This window comes from Furipterus horrens, unplaced genomic scaffold, assembly GCF_987537825.1.
Source record: "Furipterus horrens unplaced genomic scaffold, mFurHor1.1.pri manual_scaffold_3, whole genome shotgun sequence".
Classification (NCBI taxonomy): Eukaryota; Metazoa; Chordata; class Mammalia; order Chiroptera; family Furipteridae; genus Furipterus; species Furipterus horrens.
Window position 1 is genome coordinate 11,445,035 of NW_028327173.1, and position 25,237 is coordinate 11,470,271.

A 25,237-nucleotide genomic window follows, 5' to 3' on the forward strand; every position below is an offset into this window, starting at 1 on the left:
AGACTACGCAGAGCTCACAGATTCAATGCAGGAGCAGGGACAGTTTTCTAGAGCATATCAGTATCTAAAAATAGCTGGAATTCACTGTTTTAAGGATTCTACTGGATGCTTGTTTACCAGAATATTTCCTTCGTTCCACCCACCTCCTGACACCCAGAAGGCAGCAAAGGGCACACAGTTAGCAAGTATACATTTCTAGGTCCCTGAGATTGCAGTCTTATCCTTTGTAGACTGGCCAAGTACAGAGGCCAGTAGAAAGGAGAGACTTCACGGACCACAAACATGAAATCATCACTTCTTGACTATGGCTGCTCCTCCCTTTTCTTACCTTTCCATGCATTACGTTGGCATTCAGTTTTTCAACCACATTCTTCTGTGATAGGTATTTCTTGCTATCCCAAAGAAAAAAAGAGGGGACAGGGACACAAAATCAGATGACTCAAAGATAAGAAGCATCTTCATAGATATTGCATAAATTTGTGGACAGTAAGAAGCAAAGGCATTCTTAGGGAACTATGTAGGTAGTCAGAGACTTGGGGTACCCTGGCCTTATCAATGATACTTAGTACAGTTTCCCCAAGACCTCTCTTAGGAAAAATGAACAGGAAATCCAATTAAGAAAACAATGAAGATTAAACAATGAAGATTAAGTACAAAGTGAACAGAGATATTGGCTACTCCCTCAATCCCCAATAAAAAAAGGTAGGGATCAAGTTTCTTTTATAGTTACTCTGAGCTACAAAGAAAATAACCAGCAATTACTCATCCCCCTTGTATCTAAGAGCAATGTTATAACCTACAAACAGGTTCTTCCATTTCCATGATCTTACCATCTACTTAGCCAGTCCACTGCAGCATTATGAAGCTGAAGATGGCCAGCACCTTGACCTGCACTGGCCAGGGTAGCCATCACAACCATGAGTTCAGGGAAACCAGTTCCATCACCATTGGCCAGCATCTCTGTTGCCATGGGGATCAGAGTACCCAGAAGCACAGCACACACACCTTCCCCGACTTGGCTGGTAGAAAAGAAACAACAAACTGGTAAGTAATCAATAGGACTCTGACTCCACGTACCTCTAAATTGGTAAGAGTAATTAAAGATTAAACATTGAATACATGGCTATATATACTTTGGACTTGGGCTACTAGAGCACAAAGCTTTCACCTAAGTTACAACAGACAGGTCAAATTACTGTAAAAGCGGTGGGAGAAATCAAAGAGCTCTACTAGATTCCTTGACTCTAGTGAAGGGAGCTAGGAAATCACTGAAAATACTAATGACTGATGCCTGAAGGAAAGATAGCTACAAAAGCTCTCGACATATTTCTGGAGTCATAAATGCAGTTCTACCTGTTTTCCCGAACAATGTAGGTAGTCAGTAACTGCAACAGCTGCCGGTTCTCCTGGATTATATCCAGCTGGTCGGAATCTTTGGGGGGTGCTGTGGTCATGCGGGTGAGCCAGGCCTGGAGACGCACAGGCTCCACACAAGCCAGCTGTGCCAGAGAGCCACAGAGATGCAGGAGGCTCGGGTTAGGGCTCTTCTCAGCTGGGGACAGACCAAGAGGTCAAGGTCAGTGAAAGAGGGCAGGGGGAAAGGAAGGAAGGCGCACACTATGAGCCAGGAAAAGGAAAAGGCTTCAAGCAAGTTTTCAACTTCCTCCGAACTTTCTCTGAGGGATTCTCTCCACTTGTTAGCATTTTCATGCTGCAGTTACACCCGGGCAGAAGATATGCACAGTATTAGCCGGACATCAAAGTTCCCATAAGGAGATTACTAAAAGCTGTCACTCACTCAGCTGGAAGAGTTTGGTGAAGAATTTCAAAACCCGGTTACAGAATTTAGCAGAGAGGTTTTCATTGGCTGTTGCCATCATGATCTGCACAAGTTCTCCACTGGAGGCGGACAGAGGAAGAAAAGGAAGAACCACATTAAGCCATCTGTTTCCATTTCTTCACAATCTCATCTCCTCTAAGGGAACTGGCCATTTGTGAGCCCACAACACAAGATGTTCGTAAAATCAACCCCTCATCAGTTATCTTGAGGAGTAATCAACAAACTCAAGTCCGCCGGAAAGAAAGAATACCTAAGTCAACATAGATAACTCCTTGCTTTCAGAAGGCATTCAAAAAATGTTCACTGAATGAAACAAAATGCAGCTCACCTGTCAGAGAAAAACTCCTCCATGGCTTTACGAGCCTGGCTGCTTTCCAGTTGCTTTTCCAAATATTGGAGACATTCCTCCAAGATGGATTCATCCAGTCCACTGAGGATCAAAAAAGAGAAATTAACTACCTATATAAGAAGGTCTGTTTCAATGTCCTCCTAATACTGATTTTTAAAAACCGAAGGATAGTTTATACCTAAACCTTCAAGGTAATATTCAATTTTGTCTTGTCAAAAGTTAGCATAAAGCCTGGCTCACAAGTGATCAATAAATATTTGGTAAATTAAACTAATGAAACAAAAAAAAGTCCTAAAATCTGAGATAACTGATGTAGTCAGTGGCTAACGGTCCAGAGGTTCATTGCTATTATGGAAGGAAGGAGGGAAGGAAGGAAGGGGGAGAAAATGAAGCCCATGATAAAAAGAAAACCTGGTCTCCTCAACAACATAAAGTAAAGAAATCCCAATACTTAGACACTTTATACAGTTCTCAATGGAGTAAAACTGCAGCTCACTCAACCATCCTTCACGGCCTGCCCACACCAACACGGCCTACGCTATCGAAGCCAGACCATGCTATGAGACCACCTAATTCCACTGACCGCCCAGCTCAGGAGCATGACCACAAAAATATTAGAAATTTCATCAGTTTCTTTGTACACTTCCTCACATCTAGCTGAGTGCTTGATAAGCATCTGTTGAAACAGTTCAAGTTTTCAAATCTGAACATTTAAGCCTTCCACTTCCTAAATGTTTGTTCCTAAGAATTAATCACAAGAGGGTTCCAAATAACCTTTCATGTATGTCCACAAGAACACAACACACACACAGGCACAATAAGGAGCTATTAATTGATGACATGAAGAAGCCAGTGGTGGTACATTTCACTAACAGCAGCAGATCGCAGACACCTGACTGCTCTCCTCCATCAGGCTCACCTGTTGGGATCTGCATGGTTGGCCAGAATGTTGTAACAGCCAGTGATCAGCTTTTCGTACACACGAGCCAAGAACTCATCGGACTCCGCTGGGCCCAGGATGCGCTCCAGGGAGTTGCTGCTGATCTCGGCAACACTCTCCGTGCTGGACTCCAACAGGAGTGGAAGCAGGGTCCGAATTACCTGTGGTGGGTTCATCTCATCGGACCAACTTCAACAAAGAAAATGGGACGAGGTTAGTGAACATAATCCTCCAAGGGCTGCAGGACGGGGCGGGGATTGGGGGTGGGGTGGGAAGAGAACAGGACAATTCAATCATTATTGAGGTCTTTTTTCCCTTGATAGTTGCTTTATGCATAGGTGCAATCATACAATTTCATGTTCTTTTTTTCACTGTTATATCAAAAGCACAACTCATTTCCATATGAAAAATTCATTTATTAAAACAATAAGATGTATTTTATAATATCCAGAAAAGAAAATGAACTAAAACCTAAGCTAGTAATCCATCCAAGACAACTTTTCTAGAACTACCAGGAATCTGGATCACTTTTTAGTTTTTTAATGTTATATTTATTTTTAGAGAGAGGGGAAGGGAGGGAGAAAGAGAGGGAAGGAAACATCAATGTGTGGTTGCCTCTCGTGGGTCCCTAACCAGGGACCTAGCCCACAACCCAGGCACGTGCCCTGACTGGGAATAGAACTGGAAACCATTTGGTTTGCAGGCCAGTGCTCAATCAACTGAGCCACACCAGCCAGGGCTGGATCACTTTTAAGGCAATGGGATATAGGACTTTACCTGTGCCTATGTATAGGAAGACAAAAAAGTCCCTCTGTGGCCTGCCCTAATCCCCAAATAGCAGTGTCTAACTTCTGCAATGATTCTGGAAGAACATGATTTCAAATACACCACTGTCACCTGAAAATTTAAACCCAAAGCACCTTCAAACCACAGTATGACCTAAAGCCAGCATGCCTTTTCTGATAACTACTACACAGAAAGGGGAGGTACTCTGCTGTCCTTTAGAACTGAGTTAAAAATCATTCTCGGTGAACACTCAACCTCTAATCTAAAGCACTAGGCTCTCTGCTGCAAAAAGCATTATCACATAGTTATTTAAAAAAGAAAAAAAAAACCCATGACTTTCTCTAGCTATGACAGAATACAGGTGTAGAAAGCACTTTGGGCTATAAAGCAGGTACTCACACAATAAGATCTCCTGTCAATCTGACCAGTGAGAGGAGGGTGTGCTTCAGGGAAGCAGCCAGGGGCAGACTTTGGCCACAAAGAGTCCCCAAGTGAGCAGCCTGCACAGCACTGATGTAACTCTCTGACGGGATGGTGTCATTGGCAAAGGCATTTCGCTGAATGGAAGCAAAAAAGATACAAATTGATAGGGCATCTACCTACCAAGGATAAAATTATCACATGGGAAAAAAAGAAACCAAGCCGAGATAAACTAAGGCCCTGCTGGGGTTTAAAGGCAATGGCTCTACTCAGTATACACTACTATTCGTCCTGGGAAGGAGAATGGAGTGGAGTGGAGGAAGCAGTTAACAAATTTTAGTTAGTACAAAGTTAATTTTAAATTTTAAAAGTTAAAGTTAAAATTTAGTTAGTACAAAGTTAAGATAACCAATATCACTTTCTAAATAATTAGAATATACTATAGTTGACCCCTGACCAACTTGGAGGTTACCACCACCAACCTCCCATATGTCAAAAATCTGTGTATAACTACAGTCGGTCTTCCACATACGCAAGTCCCCAACCCCAGAACTGACATTTGAACAACGCTGGATTGAACTGCACGGGTCAAGTGAAAAAGCCACCTATACATGGATCCACACACTTCAAATGTGTTATTCAAAGGTCAACTGTATATTCAACATGAAAACTATTATCTCTAATAATTGAGAAGGATCTGGATTTTGCAATGCATCTGGGTCTCCATTACAAATATCTTAATTATCCTTGTATTCTAGCTCCAGGTGACGTAAACCAAGGTCACAACTATTAAGAAGGTATAACAAGATTATAAGAGTTGGCTTTTCCAAAGAACTGTAATAACAGAATGATCTGTTAAAAGAGGTAATCAGAATAGAGCATATACAAAGTTCAAATAAATTGACAGAAGATTAAACAGTCTTCTAAAGGCCCAGAAAACCTAAAAGCTACTCCATTAAATTATGACAAAGAGGAATATGTTCTTGACATAACTTAAAAAGGAAACAGAGTTAACATTTCCTGAGAATTCACATGCCAGTGAATGTGCTAGGCACTTCACACTTAATCTACACATCCCAGTATTTAACAGATGAAGAAACTGAGGTGAACAGAGTGGCTGTCCTGTAACACAATAACACAGACTTCTTTGCAAAAAGATCATGGGTACCATTTGGGTAATTCAAGGTTTTGATTATTGACTCAGCCACAGCAAGTAATATTCCAACACAAAGATCTGTTGGTAGCTACTTGCAGCCCAAAGAGTAACAACGGAACCCAGAAGGGCTAGTGCTCCACGCCACTGCTCCTGGAAAGACAGACACTCACCCAGGATCCGATGTTGGGAAACTCATTGGTGTTAATGTTGTTCCAGGACTCGCACACGCCCTGCACTGACGATGGTAAATTCTGAACCAGTGTTGGACCTGGCGGCAACAAAAAGAACAAGGAATCATCACAAGAGAGAAAGAACAGGTCACAGCATTTTAAAAGCCAAGCTCAAATGCAGTAAAGAAGCACCACAGCCCAGCCTGCCAAAATAATTAGTAAGATAGCTTAAATGGACATTCCAATAGCAGTACTACGTCCAAGAGCTAGCTGACTGCTTAACAGCCAACAACCTAAGTGTAAAGTTTTCATCTCCCACCGTATTCACTTTCTAATCTGGCCAGCAGAGCAGACAACTGAAAACAAGGTGCAAAGTGAGGGCAAGTCATTGCAAGTCAAGCTGAAATCACTGTTAAACATCCATTACACCTTCTATAAGCATTGCTCGGATCCTTTTTCTCCTTAAGATAAATCTTAAGGGCAGGAATCATTAAAAAGAGCATTCAAGAAAGCAGTGAAATTTCTAAAAATGAGAATATTTGAATATCAAATGATTATTTAGAGCTTGAAATTCAGGAAAAATACAAATGGCTAGAAATGTAAAAGAGTAACTATTGCACTTAACTCCAGTTATTTTAATTCCTCATCCTAAATTTCTACCAGATCATTCCTAACTGAGGGAAGGTTTTCCCACGCACAAAGCAGTAACCTGCTCATCTTCCTAATCTCCATAAATGAAAAAAAAGAGCAAAGATCTGTGCTCACAACAAGAGCCTAGAACTAACTAATCTTGGTTTGGATCCCAGATCCACCACTTGCAAGATACAGAAATAGGGCCCTGGCTGGTGTGGCTTGGTGGATTGAGCACCAGCCTGCGAATCAAAAAGTCGCTGGTTTGATTCCCAGTCAGGGCACATGCTGGGGCTGCCAGCCAGATCCCAGGCTGGGGGCATGAAAGAGGCAATCGATCGATGTATCTCTCACACAGTGATGTTCCTCTCCTTCTTTTTTTCCCTCCCTTCCCATCTCTCTCAAATTAAATAAATGTAATCTTTAATATATATATATCATCGGCAGCCGTCCGTCTCGAGAGACGATGGTGTAGCTTCTTAAGAGTCTATCTGCACCGCCGAGAATGGCTGTGCAGTCCAACTCGGGAGTGACACGGTATCTGTCTCCTCCTGTGTTGAATCGACATCTTGTGACGACGCTTGAGTGTCCTCTCCAGTGAAGCTGAAGCTACAGAGCCTGGGCAGGGTGATATGGAGGGTCTGCTGTTGCCCATGCAGCAGACCCCCCCTCTCTTCGCAGCTGAAGGATCCAAGGGAAAGACAGAGTCAATACAGCTTGGCTTCAGGTGCGCCGCAGGAGTTGCCGGTGTTGACTACAACGTCAAACCGCCTTAGGGACTCCGGCTCTGGATTTTCTGTCGGGGTTTACTCCCTTAGCCTTTCCCCTGAAGAGGTATGCCGCAAGGCAGCGGAGGTTTTTTGGAGTCAGAGTTTTCCTTCTCTGATGTGCCCTGACTGGAAGATCGAACCAGCGACACTTAGCTCGCAGGCCGACGCTCAATCCACTGAGCCAAACCAGCCAGGGTTAATATATATATAAAAGATATGGAATTAGGGGCAAATAACTTCTCTAAGCCTCAGTTTCTTAATGAGTGAAAGAGGATAATACCAATACTTATCCCATAAAATTACTGTGAAGACCTAAACAGATAAACCTGTCAATGTCTGATGCACAGAAAGGTTCTGATGAGTGGTCAATGCCAGCAGACAGGCTGAGAGGGAGAGCAGTGGCAGTACTGGCCGTACTAGCAGTAACAGTAATATGCAAAAGCACGCTCACTTACCCAGCGTGTTTGCCTTGCACCTACTAGAGCCAACGGCCAGAACGGCAGCAAAGCCGTGCAGCTTCTCCTGGGAAGGTTTTTCAGTGGAGTCCTCTTCATTCAAGTTCTGCAGCAAATAGGCTCTGAAGATAAAATAGGAGAACATATGGAAGCCGAAGGACTCCCATGAAAGTGAAGAGAAACTAACCCTGGACAAACTGAAAAAACTGTCCCTCAGTTTCCCAACCTATTAACTATAGTTCACGGTTCCCGCCGCTTTCTGGTCTCATGAGAATTCCAGTGGGTAACTGTTTCCCAGACAATACTCCATATTCTGAAATGCTCCCAAAGCACAATTCCAGTATAAATGAGCTTGGGAAACAGTGATACTATATTGATACCTCTCTCCCTGGCTATGGAAGACTGGCAATATATATAAAGGCTCTGATTAGTATTATTTTTATATCTGTATGTTTTTAAAACTGCTTAATTTTATTTACCCAGCACTTCCCAAACCTCCTTGCCCAGAAACATCTGGTAAGAGCTCCATTTAGAAAGCTCTGGCTTAAGGGGACAGATTAGAGACTATAAACTCTCAGAGAGCAGAGCCTTAGCTTTGCCACTGCTACACCCAGTACCTAGAAAACCACCTGCCACATAGCAAGCACTCATATTTATTTGTTCAAAACATCTACCTCAAGCAACAGTCCTCTCTCAGGTATAATTAATTCACATTAAAAGACATGAATTAAGTTTAACAATGATCCAAGTCCCTTTCAGCATAAAAGCCCCATAGAATAGGAGCTGAACTGTGAAATCCTACAAGGGCCAGATAAGGTGAATGAGCTTAAAGGGGCCCAGTGAACACAGCTACAAGCAGTGGTCACTCTTCAGCTCTGGTTTGTGGGGAGTCAGGCCCAGTTCTGTCAGTTCTTCCAACAGAAAAAAAGAATTTTTAATTTGTAAATAAACTCCCACTTCTATATACTGAAAATGAATTCTGAAATATTTAGACACCATGAAGAACAAACAAATCTACACTGCATACAATTTGCCATGTTTACTATAGAAAGAGCTGGATTTCAATATACTCTAATTCATTGGGAATTTTTTTCTCTAACTACATACCATAAAATTTAAAGAGCATTTAAAGAGCTTCATCTTAGTGAATAACAGATATGATATAGTGTTTGAAAAAATTCTTTCTTTGTACCTTACAAGTAAAATGCTAGAAAATATTTAAAGATTTATAAAAATCAAACTCTCTCTTGACTCTTAATGAACTATTTGAAAATTTCCTCATCAGACACCCCTAGATAATAGAGAAGGAAAAAAGAAAAAGAAAAACCCTAAGCTGATAAAAAACAAACAAAAAAAAGTAAACAAAATTCTGAGTCACTGGAGATTTGAAGAGTGAATAGTACTTAGAACTACGACATTCAATTTTAGGAATTTACATCCCCGGGCAGGCAGCCCATCACACCTAGTGAACGACGCATAGGTGTCAATGAGTTGTAGTGTGGCCGGAAGTAGGTTCTTGGTGATCTCAGATGACTTATGAGGATCTGTCTCAGCAGCCATCTTAGAAAAATGCTCATCCAGAGAGACCTGGACCTTCGAGATAGCAGCATCAAGGGTGTAGATGGACTGGAGACTAGGAATTTCATGCAGTTGCAAGATGGTGGTACAGTCGATGCTACAGAATGACGAGATCTTTAAAAACACCAAAATATTAATTAGATGTGGCAGAAGCTTATGGCAATAGCCAAACTCCATCATTATGGATCCAAAACTAACACACCTGTCGAGCAAAGTACTCCTCTACAATTTCAACGTCATATTTCACTGAGCTGCACTTGGTGGAAGCCAGTTCTAGGAGGGAACCAGCATGTTCAGCCTTCATTCCCTGTTTGATGAGGTGATCCTGTTTGGACAGCAAGAGAAAGTGTTCAGGAGAGCAATACAGGCCGGGTCTAAAGTTTTCATTACCCTTGTGTTTAACAGTTCCCAGCAGCACAGAGAACATCGGCTGTGAATACGCCTTAGCAGCAAGCTCTGTGTTAACACTGTGGCACCTTTATCCAGTTGACATAGGAGCTGATCCGGAGGCGAGAAGACCACCGCAGAGTGTGTAGGATGTCACATTCGCTCATCTCAGGAGAGTTCATGGCCAGCTGGTTCATGTAAGTCTTTGATGGTGGCAAAATTCCTAGGATTCTCCACAGGATCAAGAAGTAATATTGAAGGGCACAGGCCTCCTGGGAGAAGCAAAATGAGCAGTCACAGAGGTAGCAGCATTGCCTCCAGGTCTCCCTAACAGCAAGAACTGCTACAACCCTCAAAGCAGAATAGTGTGAAGTCTTGATTTGCAACTGAGATTTGGCTCTCAAGTCTGTTTTCAGGTCTTTTAGAGACTATAGCTAATACTAAAGAAGAAAATGTAAAAGCACACATATAATTTGCTCCATGTCCTGTACACTTTATAGGTCAAGAAAGCTGTTCCAAGACAACATTGACTCCCCAAATAATTTAACAAATAACCAAAAGTAAGCAGGACATTCTCCTTGGCAGGCCCACAATCAGCTGGCCCTTTCTGTGACCTAAATTGCTGTTATGGCCTCTAGAAATAGAGACACATTCCTGCAACCACGGAAAAAGCTCAAGTGTGAGGCTTTCAGTATCGCTCCCCCAGCACTCACAGGAGATATAATCCTTAGGTAGCCATTAACCCTCAATGTCCCATTTTTTCCAATGCTAACAAAAAATGATAAAATCATCTCTAAGATGAACATAAGCACCTTCGTGACATAGAAATACTGAAGTATCAGTTTTGCAAGCAGATATTCAGTAAACTGAGCAGGTCCTAGAAGGAAATTTCTGATTGAACTACTACCCAATTATCAAACAAATGCCAAACTTCCTAAGCAGCCCAAGCTTCCGTGGTCTTACCAGAGCTGTTACGTTCTTATTTTCCTTTCTCCTGACTGTATCAAGCTGGGACCCAGCTGCGAGCAGGGACGTCAGGGCAGTATAGAGATCATCATACTTGACAAGTTTAGAGAAGAGAACATCACACGCCTAATACCAAGAAAGAAAATCATTTCTCCTTATTTTTGGAAATTATTTTTTTCCTGCTATCTACACACTATCACTTAACCTCATGACTGACAAACTAGTTCATTTAAATTTTGATGAATAGTTTGTTATTGCAGCAAGATTGCCACTCCAGGCCCTCACTCAGTTTAAGCGCCACTGGCAGCACCCAAAGTGCAGGCTTTAGAATAAGGCAACTACGTTTGTCCATTAAAATACTGGCGTGTGAAAAACACTGCAAGTCTTCAGGAACAACGTGTCAGCGGTGTCAACCACCAGGAGGGACAGCCCCTGCAGCAGAAGTGAAGCCCAGCAGATAAACCTCAAAACATATTCCTTTTAGAATGAGCTGAAACCTTAACACAGCCCAAATCCCCTCATTACAAAAGGCATTCCCTTTCTCCCTGACAGACTGATTTTGGTGGAAACCATCTGACCCGCATGTAAAATGGGGTTTTAAAATTCCTGGTACCACAGAGTCAAGTCGGTTCAAATCATCCTCTGAGGCTTCTGGGGACAGGACACAGTAGAATCTGGGTTGCGGCACAGCATCTGAAAAATAATGCACTTATTAAAAAGAGTTATTTTATTCTCAACTCTGGTTAATAACTATAAAATGTAAAAACTAAGGAAACACTTTGGAACAGGGTTTCCCAACCTTGGCACTATCCACATGCTGGGCCAGATAACTTTTGGCTGTAGGAGGCTATCCTGTGGACTTCAGGATGTTTGGCACCTTCCTGGTACCAGGAGCATCCTCCCAGCTGTGACAACTAAATATGTCTGCGGACACTGCCCAACGTCCCCTTTGGGGAGGGGCACAATCCCCCCCAAATGAGAACCACTACTCTAGGAGCTGGCTCACATGCTCTATGATCAAGTTAACCAACAAAATTGTATCATTAGACTGACTGCCGTATACTTAATGCTATTTCCTCAATATCAAAGGGACTAATAAGAGATCCCAATGATGGTAAATTCATATGAACACTTAATGAAAGTTTCCACAAAATACACTTAACATCTAACAATCCTCAGGATAAAAGCAAACACATACTGAAAATGAGGCATCTCATCAAAAGAATGGACAACTAGAAACACTAGAGAGAAAGTCATGGTTCCCATCACTTTCTGAATATTAACCCAAAAGGAAATTAAGCCTGTGAGTTAGAACCACATCCTTAAGGGAAATTAAATTCAGTTACCCAGAGTGGCAGGTATAGATATACTGCAGTCTACGGCCAGACAAAAGAGTTCCTAATTCTTGTATCTCAATGTTCTTTGTTTTAAAATAAATGTTGGATACGTGAGCATCTATTTCTGAAAATGTTTTGAATCTGTAAGTATTTGCCACCCATAGGGAGCAGAGTAAGCCAATGGCCAAAGAGCCTCAAGGAGTCTCCAAGCTCCTAATGCAACCCTGTCAACGAGAATTGACAAGTCTTCTCTCTGACCTGATGAAAAGTGCTTGGACCAGTTTTCTTCTACTTCTTTGAAACCATGATAGAGGGGGGTGGTCGCCCGGCGGCTGTTGCTGTCTTGGGATCCACTTGCCCACCCAAAAGGAGGACTGAGCAAGTTATGCTGCACCTTTAAAAAAAATACTCAGAGTAAGAAAGGTACACAGTCCCCACACTGCTTCTCACTCCAGGCACAATATGGACTAAAACATTAAAGTCTGGGGAACCCACAAACTAAAATAAAATCTTAAGATTTTTCTGTGACCTCTTTTGGAAAGTATCTTTTTGCTGGAGTATAAAGGGAATAGTACTCAATGAGACATTTTCAGAAATGCTGAGTATAATAATCCTTAACTGGCCCTTCCATCCTCATTTTGGATTTCTACAAAAAAATTCACTAACCCATAACATCTACTGCTCGACTGTCACTCAACCACTAACCGATGCTCACTGAGGGTCAATGCTCAGGGCACTGTGCTAGACAACCCAAGGTTACATCAGAGAACAGCATCTGTGTTTTAACAAACTCATCAAGTCAAGTATTCTACATTTATCGCTTCTGGCTAAACGAGTGTGAGTGCACAGACACAAGTCCCAGCGGTCTTCCTAAGGCTACTCAAAAACCTACCACAATGCGCTCCTAAAACCTAAAGTGAGGTCATTTTGTTTTGGATCATGATAACTCGAGAAGAAAACACTCTCAATAAAAGCTAGTAAAGCAAAAAGAGTTTGTCCATCCATACCTGCTCGAACAGATACATGGGCGCTTTGGAGTACTGGTGAAGCAGATAATCAAAGATCAAAAGCAGGCGAGCCAGGATGAGAGGCGCAGAGCGCATCTGGGCATCCAGGCTGGCGCTCAGCTCCTGGATGGTCTGCACAACATGGGTCAGGATGGCCTGCCGGCCTTTCTCAGTGAGGTTGTGGAAGATGAGAAGGAGCAGCTGCAGGTGTTCCACGTTCAAGTCTTCTGTCTCACTGGGCACTACCCCTTGCAGGGCATTCTGCTTCATCGTCAACAAAAACCTACCACAGAGAAAGGAGAGTATGTCTGTCTGATGGGGAAAAGTCAGAACATCCTCCAAAGTGTTACAATGTCAGGTGTTAAACCCAGGCATTAAGACAGCAAATGGAGGAAGAAAAAAAGTTACATGTAAACAAAAGACGAAAACTAAATTTTGGCTACAAAAGAGCCATCATTCATCTGTCAGCAATGTCAAGGGAGACCATAGGAGTGCTAACACCCACCCGGCCATTTCTGATAACATGAAGAACTGCAAACTGCCAAAAGGTGGGTTTTTGTTTGTTTGTTTGTTTTAATTAACAAACCTGGTCAGAGAGAAACAATTATTACTTTTCCTTATACTTTGATGCTAGAGTTTTTGTTTTAAGAGTTTACAGTACAGGTTAAATCAATGCATGATAATAGTCGAATATGTTATAACTCAGTTTTCTGCTATTCAAAAAACTTGTTGCAAAAGCTTTGATGCAAAAATGAAAAATAAATATAGCCAACTGTTTCCACTGCCTTTAGCTATTAGAAAAGAGATTTGTGTTTTAATAAGGGTTTCCCTCACCACATCCCTCATCCCCCCACCTCCTGGCCTTTCTGCAAGATTCCACCAGGAAAAATGTAGGGTCTTTGGTATACAAGAGGGTTTGTGATTTCTCAAATCCAGCATGAGAGTTATTTGATCACAGAATTAGGAAGAGAAAATCAAATTGCTTTGAAGACTCCTCACCATATAAACAAAAACGGCAAATATAGGTCTTCATCTAAAGAGGATTTAGATGACTAATCTGAGCTTCCCCCAAGTCAAAAAAAAAAAAAAAATCTTTAAAAGTTCTCCAAAAAAAGACTGCAAGTCATTCCACATGGTTTCATGTTGAAAGCAATTAAAACCAAAGACAGAGCTGGCTTCCCTCACTTTCAAATAACCAGGTCAGGATAAAATTGGTTATGTTCACGATTCAGATTCTGTCACATAATTGAAACCAAACCCCTTCTGTGCTGAAGGAAGATTCTGTTTCCAGACTGTAGTTATGTCCTTCTTTTAAACAGCACAACTTCCCCCAACACCCCCCGCCAGAAACACAGGTCTCCACCCTCACCACTTAGGACACCATCATCAGAGTACCGCCTCAGAGCCACAGACTAACCACAAAGAAGTCAGACATAAAAAATGGTAAGGGATTTTCTCCACAGGGCTTTTCTCTTGGCAGTCTCTTACCTGTCCCAAACTTTCAGGCATTCGGGGACATCAGGGTCACCTTGAGCACAGGCTTTATGTTGCCAGATGAGCAGGAGGCGTGAAAGCACAGAGAGGCTCTGGGGGTGGATGTATAAGGGCCACGGGCCCTCAGAAGAAGGGGTGACTCCCAGCTGCTGCAGCAGTGTGTTCTGACATGAAAGACATACAAGAGGCCATTAGGAAAAGGAGCGAAGGAGGCCAAAGGTTGGTAATGCTCTCTAATGCTACTTTTTGACATTGGAAGGAGTGTTTAAATAAAGGAGGATACAAAAATTGAGATTTAGAAGTGGTTTGGAAAAAGGTCATTTCATTCAACAAATAAGAAAAATAGAAAAGAAAAACAAATTACTAATCTAACCCCTTAACAACTATCACTCATTAGTGTCAGAAATGGGGTCCTGAAAAAGGAGAAACGCATTGGGACAGCAGAACAGAGGTACCACCCCAAGTGGAGAGAACTTGAAGTTTGTGCTCTCCAAAGGAAACCTGAACTGTAATGCTAACATTTCCTCTTTCGTAATCAGTTGTATGCTACAAATAACACTCAGGAGGGAGAGCCAACACCTTATATTAACAGTATCAGCAAGAAAATTTCCCTGTAAGATGTCAGGCATGCAGAATGACTCGGGGTGTCTGCCCACAGCTGTGGCGTGTCTTTCAAATGAGCTTTACTTTCAGTTCAGTTATCAAAGCTGCAACTTATCTTCTCAGACACACAAACGGATCAGGGTGCCAATGGAAAACCAGACAAAAGCCTGCTTTCGCACTTGGCTTCAGAAAACACAAATCATGGGTACCTCAGGACACAAGATAAATTTCTAAGTCTGCCAAATTAAATTATATTCTTATGAAATATCCTAGAGGACCTCATTCCTTGGAAATAATTATCCAAAACGTCACAGATATCATGAGTAGTTTACATGTGTGGGACAGTTACCGCAGGCTAAACACTGTACGTATGTACACTGTCACGCTGATGCTCAGAGCTGTAATGCTGGGGCGGGGGGGATGCGCTCCATTTTACTGGTGAGGAAAACAGCTCCAAGTAGCTTAAGAACATGACTAAAGCCACAAGACTGCCAAGTAATAAAGCCAGGTTTACCTCTACCTACATTCTTAATTGCTATGTTCAACACAGCCATAAATAACTTTCCGATCCCTGACTCAAGGAAACTATTCAAAAAATAAATATGCCTGAGCTATATGAAAAATAAACACTGTAGCACTATTGTAATTTAAAAAAACCAGAAAAAAAAATCTAAATGTTCAGGTGATATGCAGCCATATGGTGACAATTATAAAGACCAAGGTAAATGTAAAAAACATTATATATATAAAATTTGAAAAAGCAGAACACAAGAGATGTATCAGTGTTCCGATTATAACTGTAAAACAATGCAAACTACAAGGATAGGGCCTTGAAGAAAACATGTAAAAATTAAAATAATAAATTTAGTGAAAGGATTATTGTTAATATACATATATTCCTTATAACGTTATTTATACAATATTTTTAGGTGAGGTTTTTGTTTGTTTTTAGGCCCCAGAGCTGTAGAAAGGAGCTAACATTCCTCGGGACCTGCTTTTTCCTTACACTTCGATTCCTCTTCTCTCTCAGTAAGAGAAACTGACTTTCAAAGAAGTAAAACAGGCACAGCTGCAAACCCCGGCCTGAAGCGCTGCTTCCTACCTCCCAGGCACCCTTTCTCCGCCCCCTTCGATGCAGGCACTCCTGGGGTTCAAGCCTCGGCCTCCGGCCTTCGTCTCTCTCACTACCCACCCATGTCATGTTTCTCCACACTCCAACAACTGCCTCAATAAGCCTCAAAGCTATTATCAATCTTAATTTTTTTAACTCCTGAATTTCAGACTCACATTTCCAACTGCTTTCTAGATGTTTTCATCCTACCGGCACCTCAAAATGTCATCATATTGAAGATGACTTTTTGCAGTAACAGTAATGGTGACTATTTAAACTAAAAATGTTGATAACTTACAATGTACAATTCTTGTATACAAAAAGACATGCAAACTGTTTTCTTAATTGAAAGGGCTGTAAAATTCAACATAGCGACAAAGGAAGCAATATAATCACATAGAAAACGCCTCTGCCAATGGCCTTTCGTTGACTCCTCCACTGAAGGAGAGACTCACACTCAGCTATACAATTTTCCAGGCTACACAATGGCTTCAAGACTGGCCTAGCATAAGTCATAAGTGACTGAAAGAGTCATGTTGGCAAGCCGACAGTAACTTTAAAAAAAAACAGAGAAAATGGCAAATTGTGCCTCATGTAGAACCAAAGGACCATTCTGAGTCAATGTGAAATAAATAAGTAATCTGTGAGTAAATACAACCTCTGAGTGGACTTACACCTCAGAGTGAGCAAACTGAGCTGAGAACCACTCCTTCTACCCCCAGGCTAACGTTCCTTCCTGCCTTCCCCATTCCTATTAAAGACAACAGCATCCTCCCAGTCTCTATTGGAGATTTAAACCCAGGCAATGTCTTAGACTCCCTCCTCCTCCTGTCCTTCATGCCATTCAAATAACCTCCCGTGATCCCTACAACAGCCACACACATCTCCCCTTTTTCTCACAATCCCACACTCATTCAAGTCCTCTTTATTTCTTCAGTGTCTACCACAGTACCTGGCACGCAGAAAATGCTCAGTGAATACTGAATACTTATTGAGTGAATGAACCAGATCACCATTAAGTATTATTAAATTATCAAAATTCTATCATTAATATTAAATATATTAATAGTAACAAAATAATAAAGATAGCAGCTAACTTTAGTAGTACTAGAAATAAACTAGTACTGAAGTGCCAGCTAGTTTTTTTGTGAGATAAAACAGCGTAACATAAAATTTACCATTCTAGCCACTTCTAAGTGTACAGTTCTGTGGCCTCAAGCTCACGCGTTGTGCAGCGGTGATCCCCACCATCCACCTCCACCCAGCACTTCCATCTTCCCCAAATAAAACCCTGTACCCATCAACTGCTAACCCCCTGTGACATTGTGATACAGTAAAAAATATGTATTTGGTCTTAATTCCATTCCTAGCACAGAGACCCTAAAACTCTGGTAAATCTCCTTAGTGACTGGGGTGAAAGCAGCTTCTTTTATCATATTAAGCTCCTTTCAGCAATACCTGAGTCTATGCTAATGAGGTGAGGCTCTAGATAGTGGGTCCCAGACAGCTCAGGGTGGGGGCCGGCTGCGCAAAGAACACTGTGATTAGAGGGCCAGCGCTTTCAGCCCCATCCCCAGCCTCCCCTCTGAGAAACCAGGCTAGAGGTTGAGCTGACCACCGAAGGCCTGTGGAGCACAGCCCCAGGGGAAAACCAGACCAGGCCTGCTTTCTCATTTGGCGTCAAGAGGCACAAAGCACCTTCGCAGACTGTTTTATTAGACACATCTGAGAAACCAGAGGGGCCATGCGAGCCAAACACATCTTTCCCCACAGCCTCTCAGCAAAAAGTCCTCTTCCCAAGATGTCCCAAGTCCTCGGTTAAGTAGGCTTCAGTTTCTTCTCTAAGCAGGGAATAGGCCAACTCATCTTACTCAGAACCATGGCGCTTTATTTCCCTGACAGCTGAAGACCATTTTAAGACCTAGCTTACATCAGCTCGCTTTCACAGACTGAGACACATTTTACTAACCTCCCTGAGGGGACACTGTGTGTCTTGCACCGTAAGTCAGGCACCTTGGTAAAGTGGCTTTGTACATCACTCCAAAGAAACGCTACCTAAGGTAGGGAACTCAATAGCAGGTCGTTAGATTACACTGACTATCCTGCACTTCCCTCCATCATAGCTATGAAATTCAGGGGAAGAATTTAAAGTCCCATGTTTGGAGATGGAATGAAAAGGGAGGTTTGAGGATTTCCTCTGCATGACGTCAGTAACTATGGGCAACCAGGTTGTATGTCCACATAAGGTCTGTAATGACTTTTAAAATGATAAGAGGACAATAGCATTAGAGGAATCTTAACTATTCTCTAGAGAAAAATATTTCTTCCCCATTATTTGGGCAAGTTTAAGCAGGAAAAGACCAAGTCTATGAACTTTGAAACTTCCCTAAATAAACTCAGATCTGGGCAAGGAATTGCTAACCTTGGCAGGACAGCCGGCCATATACTAACTGAAGCATTTCCTTCTATTTATTTTACATACATGAACAACTTTTCTAATGAATTTACATTCCCTTTCCTGCCCCCCCCCAATGCTTTCATGTAACAGTAGGTTAGCCTAAATAGCTTTTATTATTTTTTTCAATAACAAAAGAAAATTTTTAAGAATTTCTTGACTAGGTTGGGATTATGAGAATCAATTTTAACTTCTTGAAATAGCTTCCTGGATTTTGTCCCTTTGGGAGCAAGTGCTAGCCTTTGAACTGTATCTTGATTCTGAGAATCCACTGAAAGAATCTTAAGGGTAAGAAAAAAAATGTTCAAAACAGTAAAGCAAATTACTGGAGATCTACAAATTCTACTGGGGAAGGGGAGTGTCACAGCAACTAGGAATCAGGATTTTTAACAAATTCCCTAGGGACCCTTATGTACATTCAAGATTGAGAACCACTAACTTTGAACATAAGAGCGTTATTATGAAAACGTGACATTGGCAAACAGGAGAATGTGAATCCGCATACCTGACACATTGCTGGTGGGAGTAAAACTTGGTACAGCTACTCAGAAGAGCAATTTGGTATGATCTGCTTAAGGTCACACTCTCCACAACCTGTCAACTCTATTCCTAGTTATGGTCCCAAGAGAACAGGGGAGATGTACAAGAAAGATCACAACACCTGGAATTGCAATGAAACCTGACACAACCCAAAGGCCCATCAGTGGGAACAGAGGGGAAGTGAATAACTGGTAGTCACAAAGACAGTAGAATATCATATAGCAGTCAAAACAAGGACTACAAAAATATGCAAAAATACAGATGGATCTTAGCAATATATTACTAAATAACATTAAATGAAAAAAGTCTGAAAAGATGGCAGAGTATGATACCATTTGCTGTAAGAACTAAAAACAATAATTTTTAAAATTTAAGAACTGTACATGCAAAAAATACATAAAATAACACACACACACACATAAATGTAATGAAATGAGAAATTTCAGATTTATCATTCAGGACATCAGCTACTTCAGTGGGGAGAGAAAAATAAGATTAAGAAGCCCACAAACAAGATCCTAGACTTCATTTTGGTAGTGGATTTGCAAGCAGGAATGTATATGAGAGCATCTATCCCCTGTAATTTGATTCCTTTAAAAACATGCCTTTTAAGCTGTATCTCTTAGATTACTAACAATGAACACTGCCTATGTTTGTTGGGCACTTATATGTTTTTTAAAATAAATCACCCACTTATTTATTTTGTCCATTTTTCTACTAAGATAGTCCTTGGGAGTTTGTTTTTGTAGTTTTTCCTCTTATTTAAGTTCACTGAGAGACATTTTTCTTTTCCTTAAAACGATCCTAATTAAGGCAGAGGGTCACACTGGAATATTCTCTCAGTACTCTTTCCAGTGTGGGGATTCCCTGAAAAACTGCGTTGCTTAGCAATAAGAACAACTGCAGCCTAACTGGTCACAGCACACACAAACCTGCAGGTTAGGTGACTGAAGGTCAGAAGTCACCAACGAGTGGTTGAAATGATAGAGAGCGGCAGCGAACTCTTCATCTGATGAACCTTGGAGACAAACAGGAAAAACAATTATTCAAGCAGCTACTTAATGTATCACACCACCCAGACTGTGGCCAAACTCCATGAGAAAAAATATCCTGTCGACTGACCCTTGAGTCCATCTTTGTCTACCTCCTTAATGATACTGGCCAGGGTAGCCATGTGGTGTTCTGAAAGAGATACACTCAGATAGTTTCGGATAAAATTGTTCCGAGAGTTCAGCATGGAAGAGGTGATGAAGTTCAAAATGTTGGAAGCCAGACCTAAGAACTAAAACAAACAAACAAACAGAAAAGCTCATATCAGATTCAGAAGCCCAGAGCTCCTACAAAAATCCTGAATACAAACAGGAAGTGAAATATGCCCATAGGCCTCATGCAATAAATACAATGAATTAAAATCAGGTTTTAAATCACCTACAGCAGAACGAAGTTTAATTATGATAGTCCTTCCCATGTATTATAATTCTACCAGTAACACAAAGCAGTATGCCAGTTTAGTACAACAGACTTCACAAAATATTGCATGAAGACAGGAGATTTCCAAACAGACTGACCCACTTCTTTCTCCTAAGGTTCAATATTTGTCCAGCTCTTGATCATTACTGATATATTCAATTCTGAAGCCTGTATTATTATAGAATTCCCAAATCTTAGAATTCCCAAATCTTTACTTCTTTATTAAAATTAAACTGAATTATTGTGTAAATGTTTTATGTCCAGACCCCTAACGAGACTAAGCTGTACGAAAGCAAGGCCTTTATCTGACTTGCTTGCAGATACAGCTTCAGAACAGAGGCTTACACAGAGTACGTCCATCTATAAACACTAACTGGAAAACCTGTCAGCAGGAACTTACCACGGACCTACGCAAAGGGCTCTGCAACTCCTCACAGCACCCTCAGAGGCAGATACGATCACGCCACACGAGACAAGACAAAACTGAGGCTAGAGAAGTTCAGACTCTTGCCCAAAGTCACAAAGCCAGTAAACAGGTGAGAAAAGTAGGATTAAAACTCACCTAACTCCGAAGACTATGTTAGTACTAAGCCACCACCAAGGGCAGAAGTTACTGAATCAAGCATAATCTATACATTTAAGTCTTAAATAAAAATATCTTTAAATGTTACAGTTATCCATCCTAGAAAATGTTTTAGTTCAAATGATCTGCTTTTCACACCCTTTCTCCCCTTTCCTCCTTCCCCTAAGCCTCAGAAATCCCCGCTTACCAACTCAGGATCTTTGCGACTGGCCAAAATGTTGCCCTTCTCCCCAGGGGCCTGCTTGCTGGGGCTTTTAACTCTAGGCGAGCTCTCCAGCGGAGGGGGTGGGGGAGGAGGCGGAGGTGCCACTTTTTCTTTACTGGGGGAGATGGTCTCTTCAAACCATTGCCCCAAAATAGGTTCACTGTCATCATCTGAACAGAGAAAGAAGAAAGTAACAACCATAACACACTTTTAAAAAATGTTAAGTGTATCTGCTTTTAAAAAATGCCTAAGTCAAAAGGAACATAAGCATATCTTGACTGTGGTGGTAATTACACGATTACATAAATTGGTCAAAACTCACCTATGTTTTTACACTTGAAATTAATGTAATATTGTATGGCAACTGTAATTGAAAATTTTAAAACTTAAAAATATCTAAATGTAGACATAGAATGGGAGCATTTTTTTTATATAAATCAGACCTCAATAAAACTTGTAATTTTTTGTTGTAAATTGATTTTTTTTAAAGGAGTCCAACAAAGGAAGAGAAACAATCTCCCTTTATTTTACCAACAACAAACCAAATATTTTCAAGAGCAAACTTTTACTTGCCTATGAACTGTAAACCCCAAGATAAGAATTATACCTTTTACAATACCGTACATTGCTTCCACAAACCTGATTATAAAGAATCTGAGATATTTATCCTTTTCAATCTCTCACCAAACTAAGACAGGAGGGAATGCTCAGTTTCGCCCTGATGTTCATGACAACAATGTGGAGTTTCTCTCCCGAAGCTTCCCCAAGCCACACAGCTATGACAACAGCCAAACCGAACACCTCGCATACCTTTTGGGTTTCGGTTCACAAAATGGGTTAACATAAAAAGAAATATGAATCGAGATGTCTTTTGATTTTGGAGCACAAGGAACGAAAAGCAATCTGGGCTTTGCTGATAGTAGTTTCTATCATTCAGTCTTCAAGAGCTCGACTTACTCTTAAGTAATATGTCAACTTTGAATACACATAAAATGAAGATCCAGGCTAGGCAGCTCTTCAAAAGGGTGCACAGGAAACCAGAGGCACCTCTGGGGAAACTTCTGGTTGCACCCCGCAGCCCCCTCCTGGGAGACGGAAGAGAGAGGCCTCTACCTTGGCTGCTGTCCTCCTCCGTGCTGCTGAAATCATCCTCATAGTAGGTGTTGGAGTCGGTGGAGGCGCTGGCATCGCTGCTCATGGAGCCCTTCCTCTGACGCTGCAGGACACATGCCTAGGCCAGCAGTGAGGTTAGTGGGACTGATGATCACAAAATGGGAACCATCCTCCTTCATCTCCTTCACCACTGAAAGTTTTTTCTGTCTCTTTTTTTCTAAACCCAAGAAGTAGCTCTAAAAGCTCCCTTCAGGACTCGCATTGTTTTTTCCTACAAAAGCACTCTGAAACCAGAGATGGGGACGAGAATCAAAAAAGGCATGTTGCCATAATGTCCTGTATGATTTCGCTTCAGCATGCCACATGTCCCAAATCACCGAGCAGCCATGTGTATCACAACACTAATGACCAATAGCTGACTCAAATGTTTGGAATCCTTTAAGAATTCCTCTCATCTTTCTTTATAAAGGTCACAGTGTTCAGTCAGTCTCACTCATTTTGAGAATTTTCTGCTCTATAAGATCTTCCCAACTCCCAATGGCATGACCCCACTCACCTTTCTGTAGGAAGTTGAGAGTAACGTCAGCAGCAAGTTCGTCAGCGGGACAGAGTCAATCAGCCGCTGAATTCTCTGTATGGAGGTGCTGTGGGCCATAATGCTCAGGACCGCAGGGGGACCATCTGTCTCCCAACCCTGAAGGTAAACATCAAAAGAGAATTACTGTTATGAGTCATCAGGAAATAACAACCCGATCTGATCGCTCAAGCTAGCTGAGCCAGAAACGACCCAGTCATCACTGCACTGATTCCCTGAATGCAATCCCCTCACCTTGTGCAGGGCCTCCACTTGCAGGTCTTGGAAGAGGGATGTTAATAGCTTGACAGCATGGTTTGCCAATATTACTGAGAGCACCCCAAATCCCTGATGCCTACGCAAAGAAAAAGGAAAAAACCTTTAGATAACTCACAATAAAGTACAAACATAAAAAACAGTGGATCTTGCCATTTGGGGGGCACTAGACCCCTTTCAGAACCTATGGAACTTTCCCCAGGGGGGAAAAAAGTACACAAACACACAAAATCTGCATGTAATTTCAGAAGTGCACCATTTCCCTGAAGTCCATCCACAGGCTTTAAGAACTCCAGGACTAGAAAAAACTTCAAAATCCATGGATTTTAAAATTGAAATTATCAGTCAAAGCAGCTGGGTCACGTGAAGATGCTGACATTTAAATGATGTCTGAGCCCTGGCTGGTATAGCTCAATGGATTGAGGGCTGGCCTGTGAACCAAACGGTTGCTGGTTCGATTCCCAGTCAGGGCACATGCCTGGGCCAGGTCCCCAGTTGGGGGCATGTGAGAGACAACCACACATTGATGTTTCTCTCCCTCTCTTTTTCTCTCACTTACCCTCTCTCTAAAAATAAATAAATAAAATATTTATAAATAAATAAATGGTGTCTGAACTTCTTAAGAGTCATTCTTTTGAGAAGAAAAATTAAAAATTACCAACTTCTATAAAACTTTTTATTTCTGTCCAAATGATCACATGACAAAGAGTTAGTATATCTCATATTTGATGAGCTCATGCAAATCAATAAGAAAAAGGAACAAACAACAAAGATAAAAGCGGGGCAAAGGACATAAGCAGTTTACAGAAGAAAAAGAAACGAGCAATAAACATGTGAAAAGGATCACAATCACACTAGTAACCTAAGACACACAAATAAGAGCAACATAATGACATCTTTCACCTCTAACGTCAGCAAACATGAAGACTAATGATTCCCTCTTGTCAACAGAACCTGGGGCTACAGGACATTTGCACACACAGCTGGCGTGAATGCAAACTAGACCAGGCTGGCAAAACACCTGAAAGTTTTAAATAAGTGTGCCCTTTGTCCTAACAATTATACTTCTAGGAATTTACCCCAAGGGGGTCATTAAACAAGTTCACAAAGATTTGTGTTTTAGAAGGTTTAAAAAACATAGTTTATCAAAATAAGAAACTTGGAACAACCTAAATGTTTAATAAGGTGATTAGTTAACTATGATATATTTATATAGTGGAATACTGTCAGCCATTAAAAACTTACATAGTTTGTTCACTGAAAAGATGTCAACAATACGTTATAACAGCGATCCTCTTTTTGTAAACATTTTATATATGTGCACAGAAAAATGGCTGGTAGAATGTTTACCAATTTGGGTGACTTTTTTCCTTTCTTATGCTTTGTAGCTTATAAATTGTAAATACACTCTTTTTAAATCTCAAGAAACAACAGCCATTTTTAAATGTAACTGCTACCTCTAAGAATATAGGTGCTTTTTGGCATTCTCCCATTGCTCTTTACAATGCCAAGAGTGAGGATAAACTCACAGTATCACAAACTACTGTTCTCTATGGAGCGAACTTACCTCTCTACTTTGCCTGATAGTTACTGCCATGTGCCACTTAACAGCAGGGATACATTCTGAGAAATGCAATTTCATTGCTGTATGAACATTACAGCATGTGCTTACACAAACATACATGATACAGACCACAACACACCTAGCTGATATGGTATACCACCATCATATATGCAGTCTGTTGTCGTCCAAAATGTTCTTACTCAGTGCATGACTACACTGCCAACCATCCCAATGCGTATTTCAGAACACTTACTCAGGGGAAGCCTGCCTTGCTTCTTCTGACCAAGGTCAAGGCACTATTACAATATTCTCTAGATACTACTTGACATATATTTGCATGAATATCAATTCTGACTCTTGGGAATGTGCCTATTTTTTGTTGTTGCTCATCAAAGCATTCCAGACTAACATGGAGCCTGAGACAGAGAAGATACTCAGTGAATAATTTGTTGAATGAA

General features: G+C 41.3%; 1 protein-coding gene across 3 annotated transcripts in view; it reads right to left on the reverse strand.

Moving 5' to 3' along the window:
- UBR4 (ubiquitin protein ligase E3 component n-recognin 4) overlaps positions 1 to 25,237 on the reverse strand; it is a 123,115-nt gene that overhangs the window by 79,367 nt on the left and 18,511 nt on the right. For all 3 annotated transcript variants that reach the window (XM_090268694.1, XM_090268693.1, XM_090268692.1), the window contains exons 12-34: positions 23,195 to 23,294; positions 22,922 to 23,059; positions 22,366 to 22,483; positions 21,235 to 21,422; positions 20,117 to 20,276; positions 19,927 to 20,012; positions 14,280 to 14,449; positions 12,792 to 13,074; positions 12,043 to 12,178; positions 11,061 to 11,140; positions 10,445 to 10,573; positions 9,571 to 9,753; positions 9,297 to 9,419; positions 8,979 to 9,208; positions 7,517 to 7,638; positions 5,662 to 5,759; positions 4,315 to 4,472; positions 3,109 to 3,318; positions 2,169 to 2,270; positions 1,799 to 1,899; positions 1,354 to 1,552; positions 831 to 1,019; positions 329 to 392 (exon numbers count right to left, since the gene is read on the reverse strand). In XM_090268694.1, the coding sequence (XP_090124820.1) occupies positions 329 to 392; positions 831 to 1,019; positions 1,354 to 1,552; positions 1,799 to 1,899; positions 2,169 to 2,270; positions 3,109 to 3,318; positions 4,315 to 4,472; positions 5,662 to 5,759; positions 7,517 to 7,638; positions 8,979 to 9,208; positions 9,297 to 9,419; positions 9,571 to 9,753; positions 10,445 to 10,573; positions 11,061 to 11,140; positions 12,043 to 12,178; positions 12,792 to 13,074; positions 14,280 to 14,449; positions 19,927 to 20,012; positions 20,117 to 20,276; positions 21,235 to 21,422; positions 22,366 to 22,483; positions 22,922 to 23,059; positions 23,195 to 23,294 (3,367 nt within the window). The remainder of the gene's footprint in view (positions 1 to 328; positions 393 to 830; positions 1,020 to 1,353; positions 1,553 to 1,798; positions 1,900 to 2,168; positions 2,271 to 3,108; positions 3,319 to 4,314; positions 4,473 to 5,661; positions 5,760 to 7,516; positions 7,639 to 8,978; positions 9,209 to 9,296; positions 9,420 to 9,570; positions 9,754 to 10,444; positions 10,574 to 11,060; positions 11,141 to 12,042; positions 12,179 to 12,791; positions 13,075 to 14,279; positions 14,450 to 19,926; positions 20,013 to 20,116; positions 20,277 to 21,234; positions 21,423 to 22,365; positions 22,484 to 22,921; positions 23,060 to 23,194; positions 23,295 to 25,237) is intronic.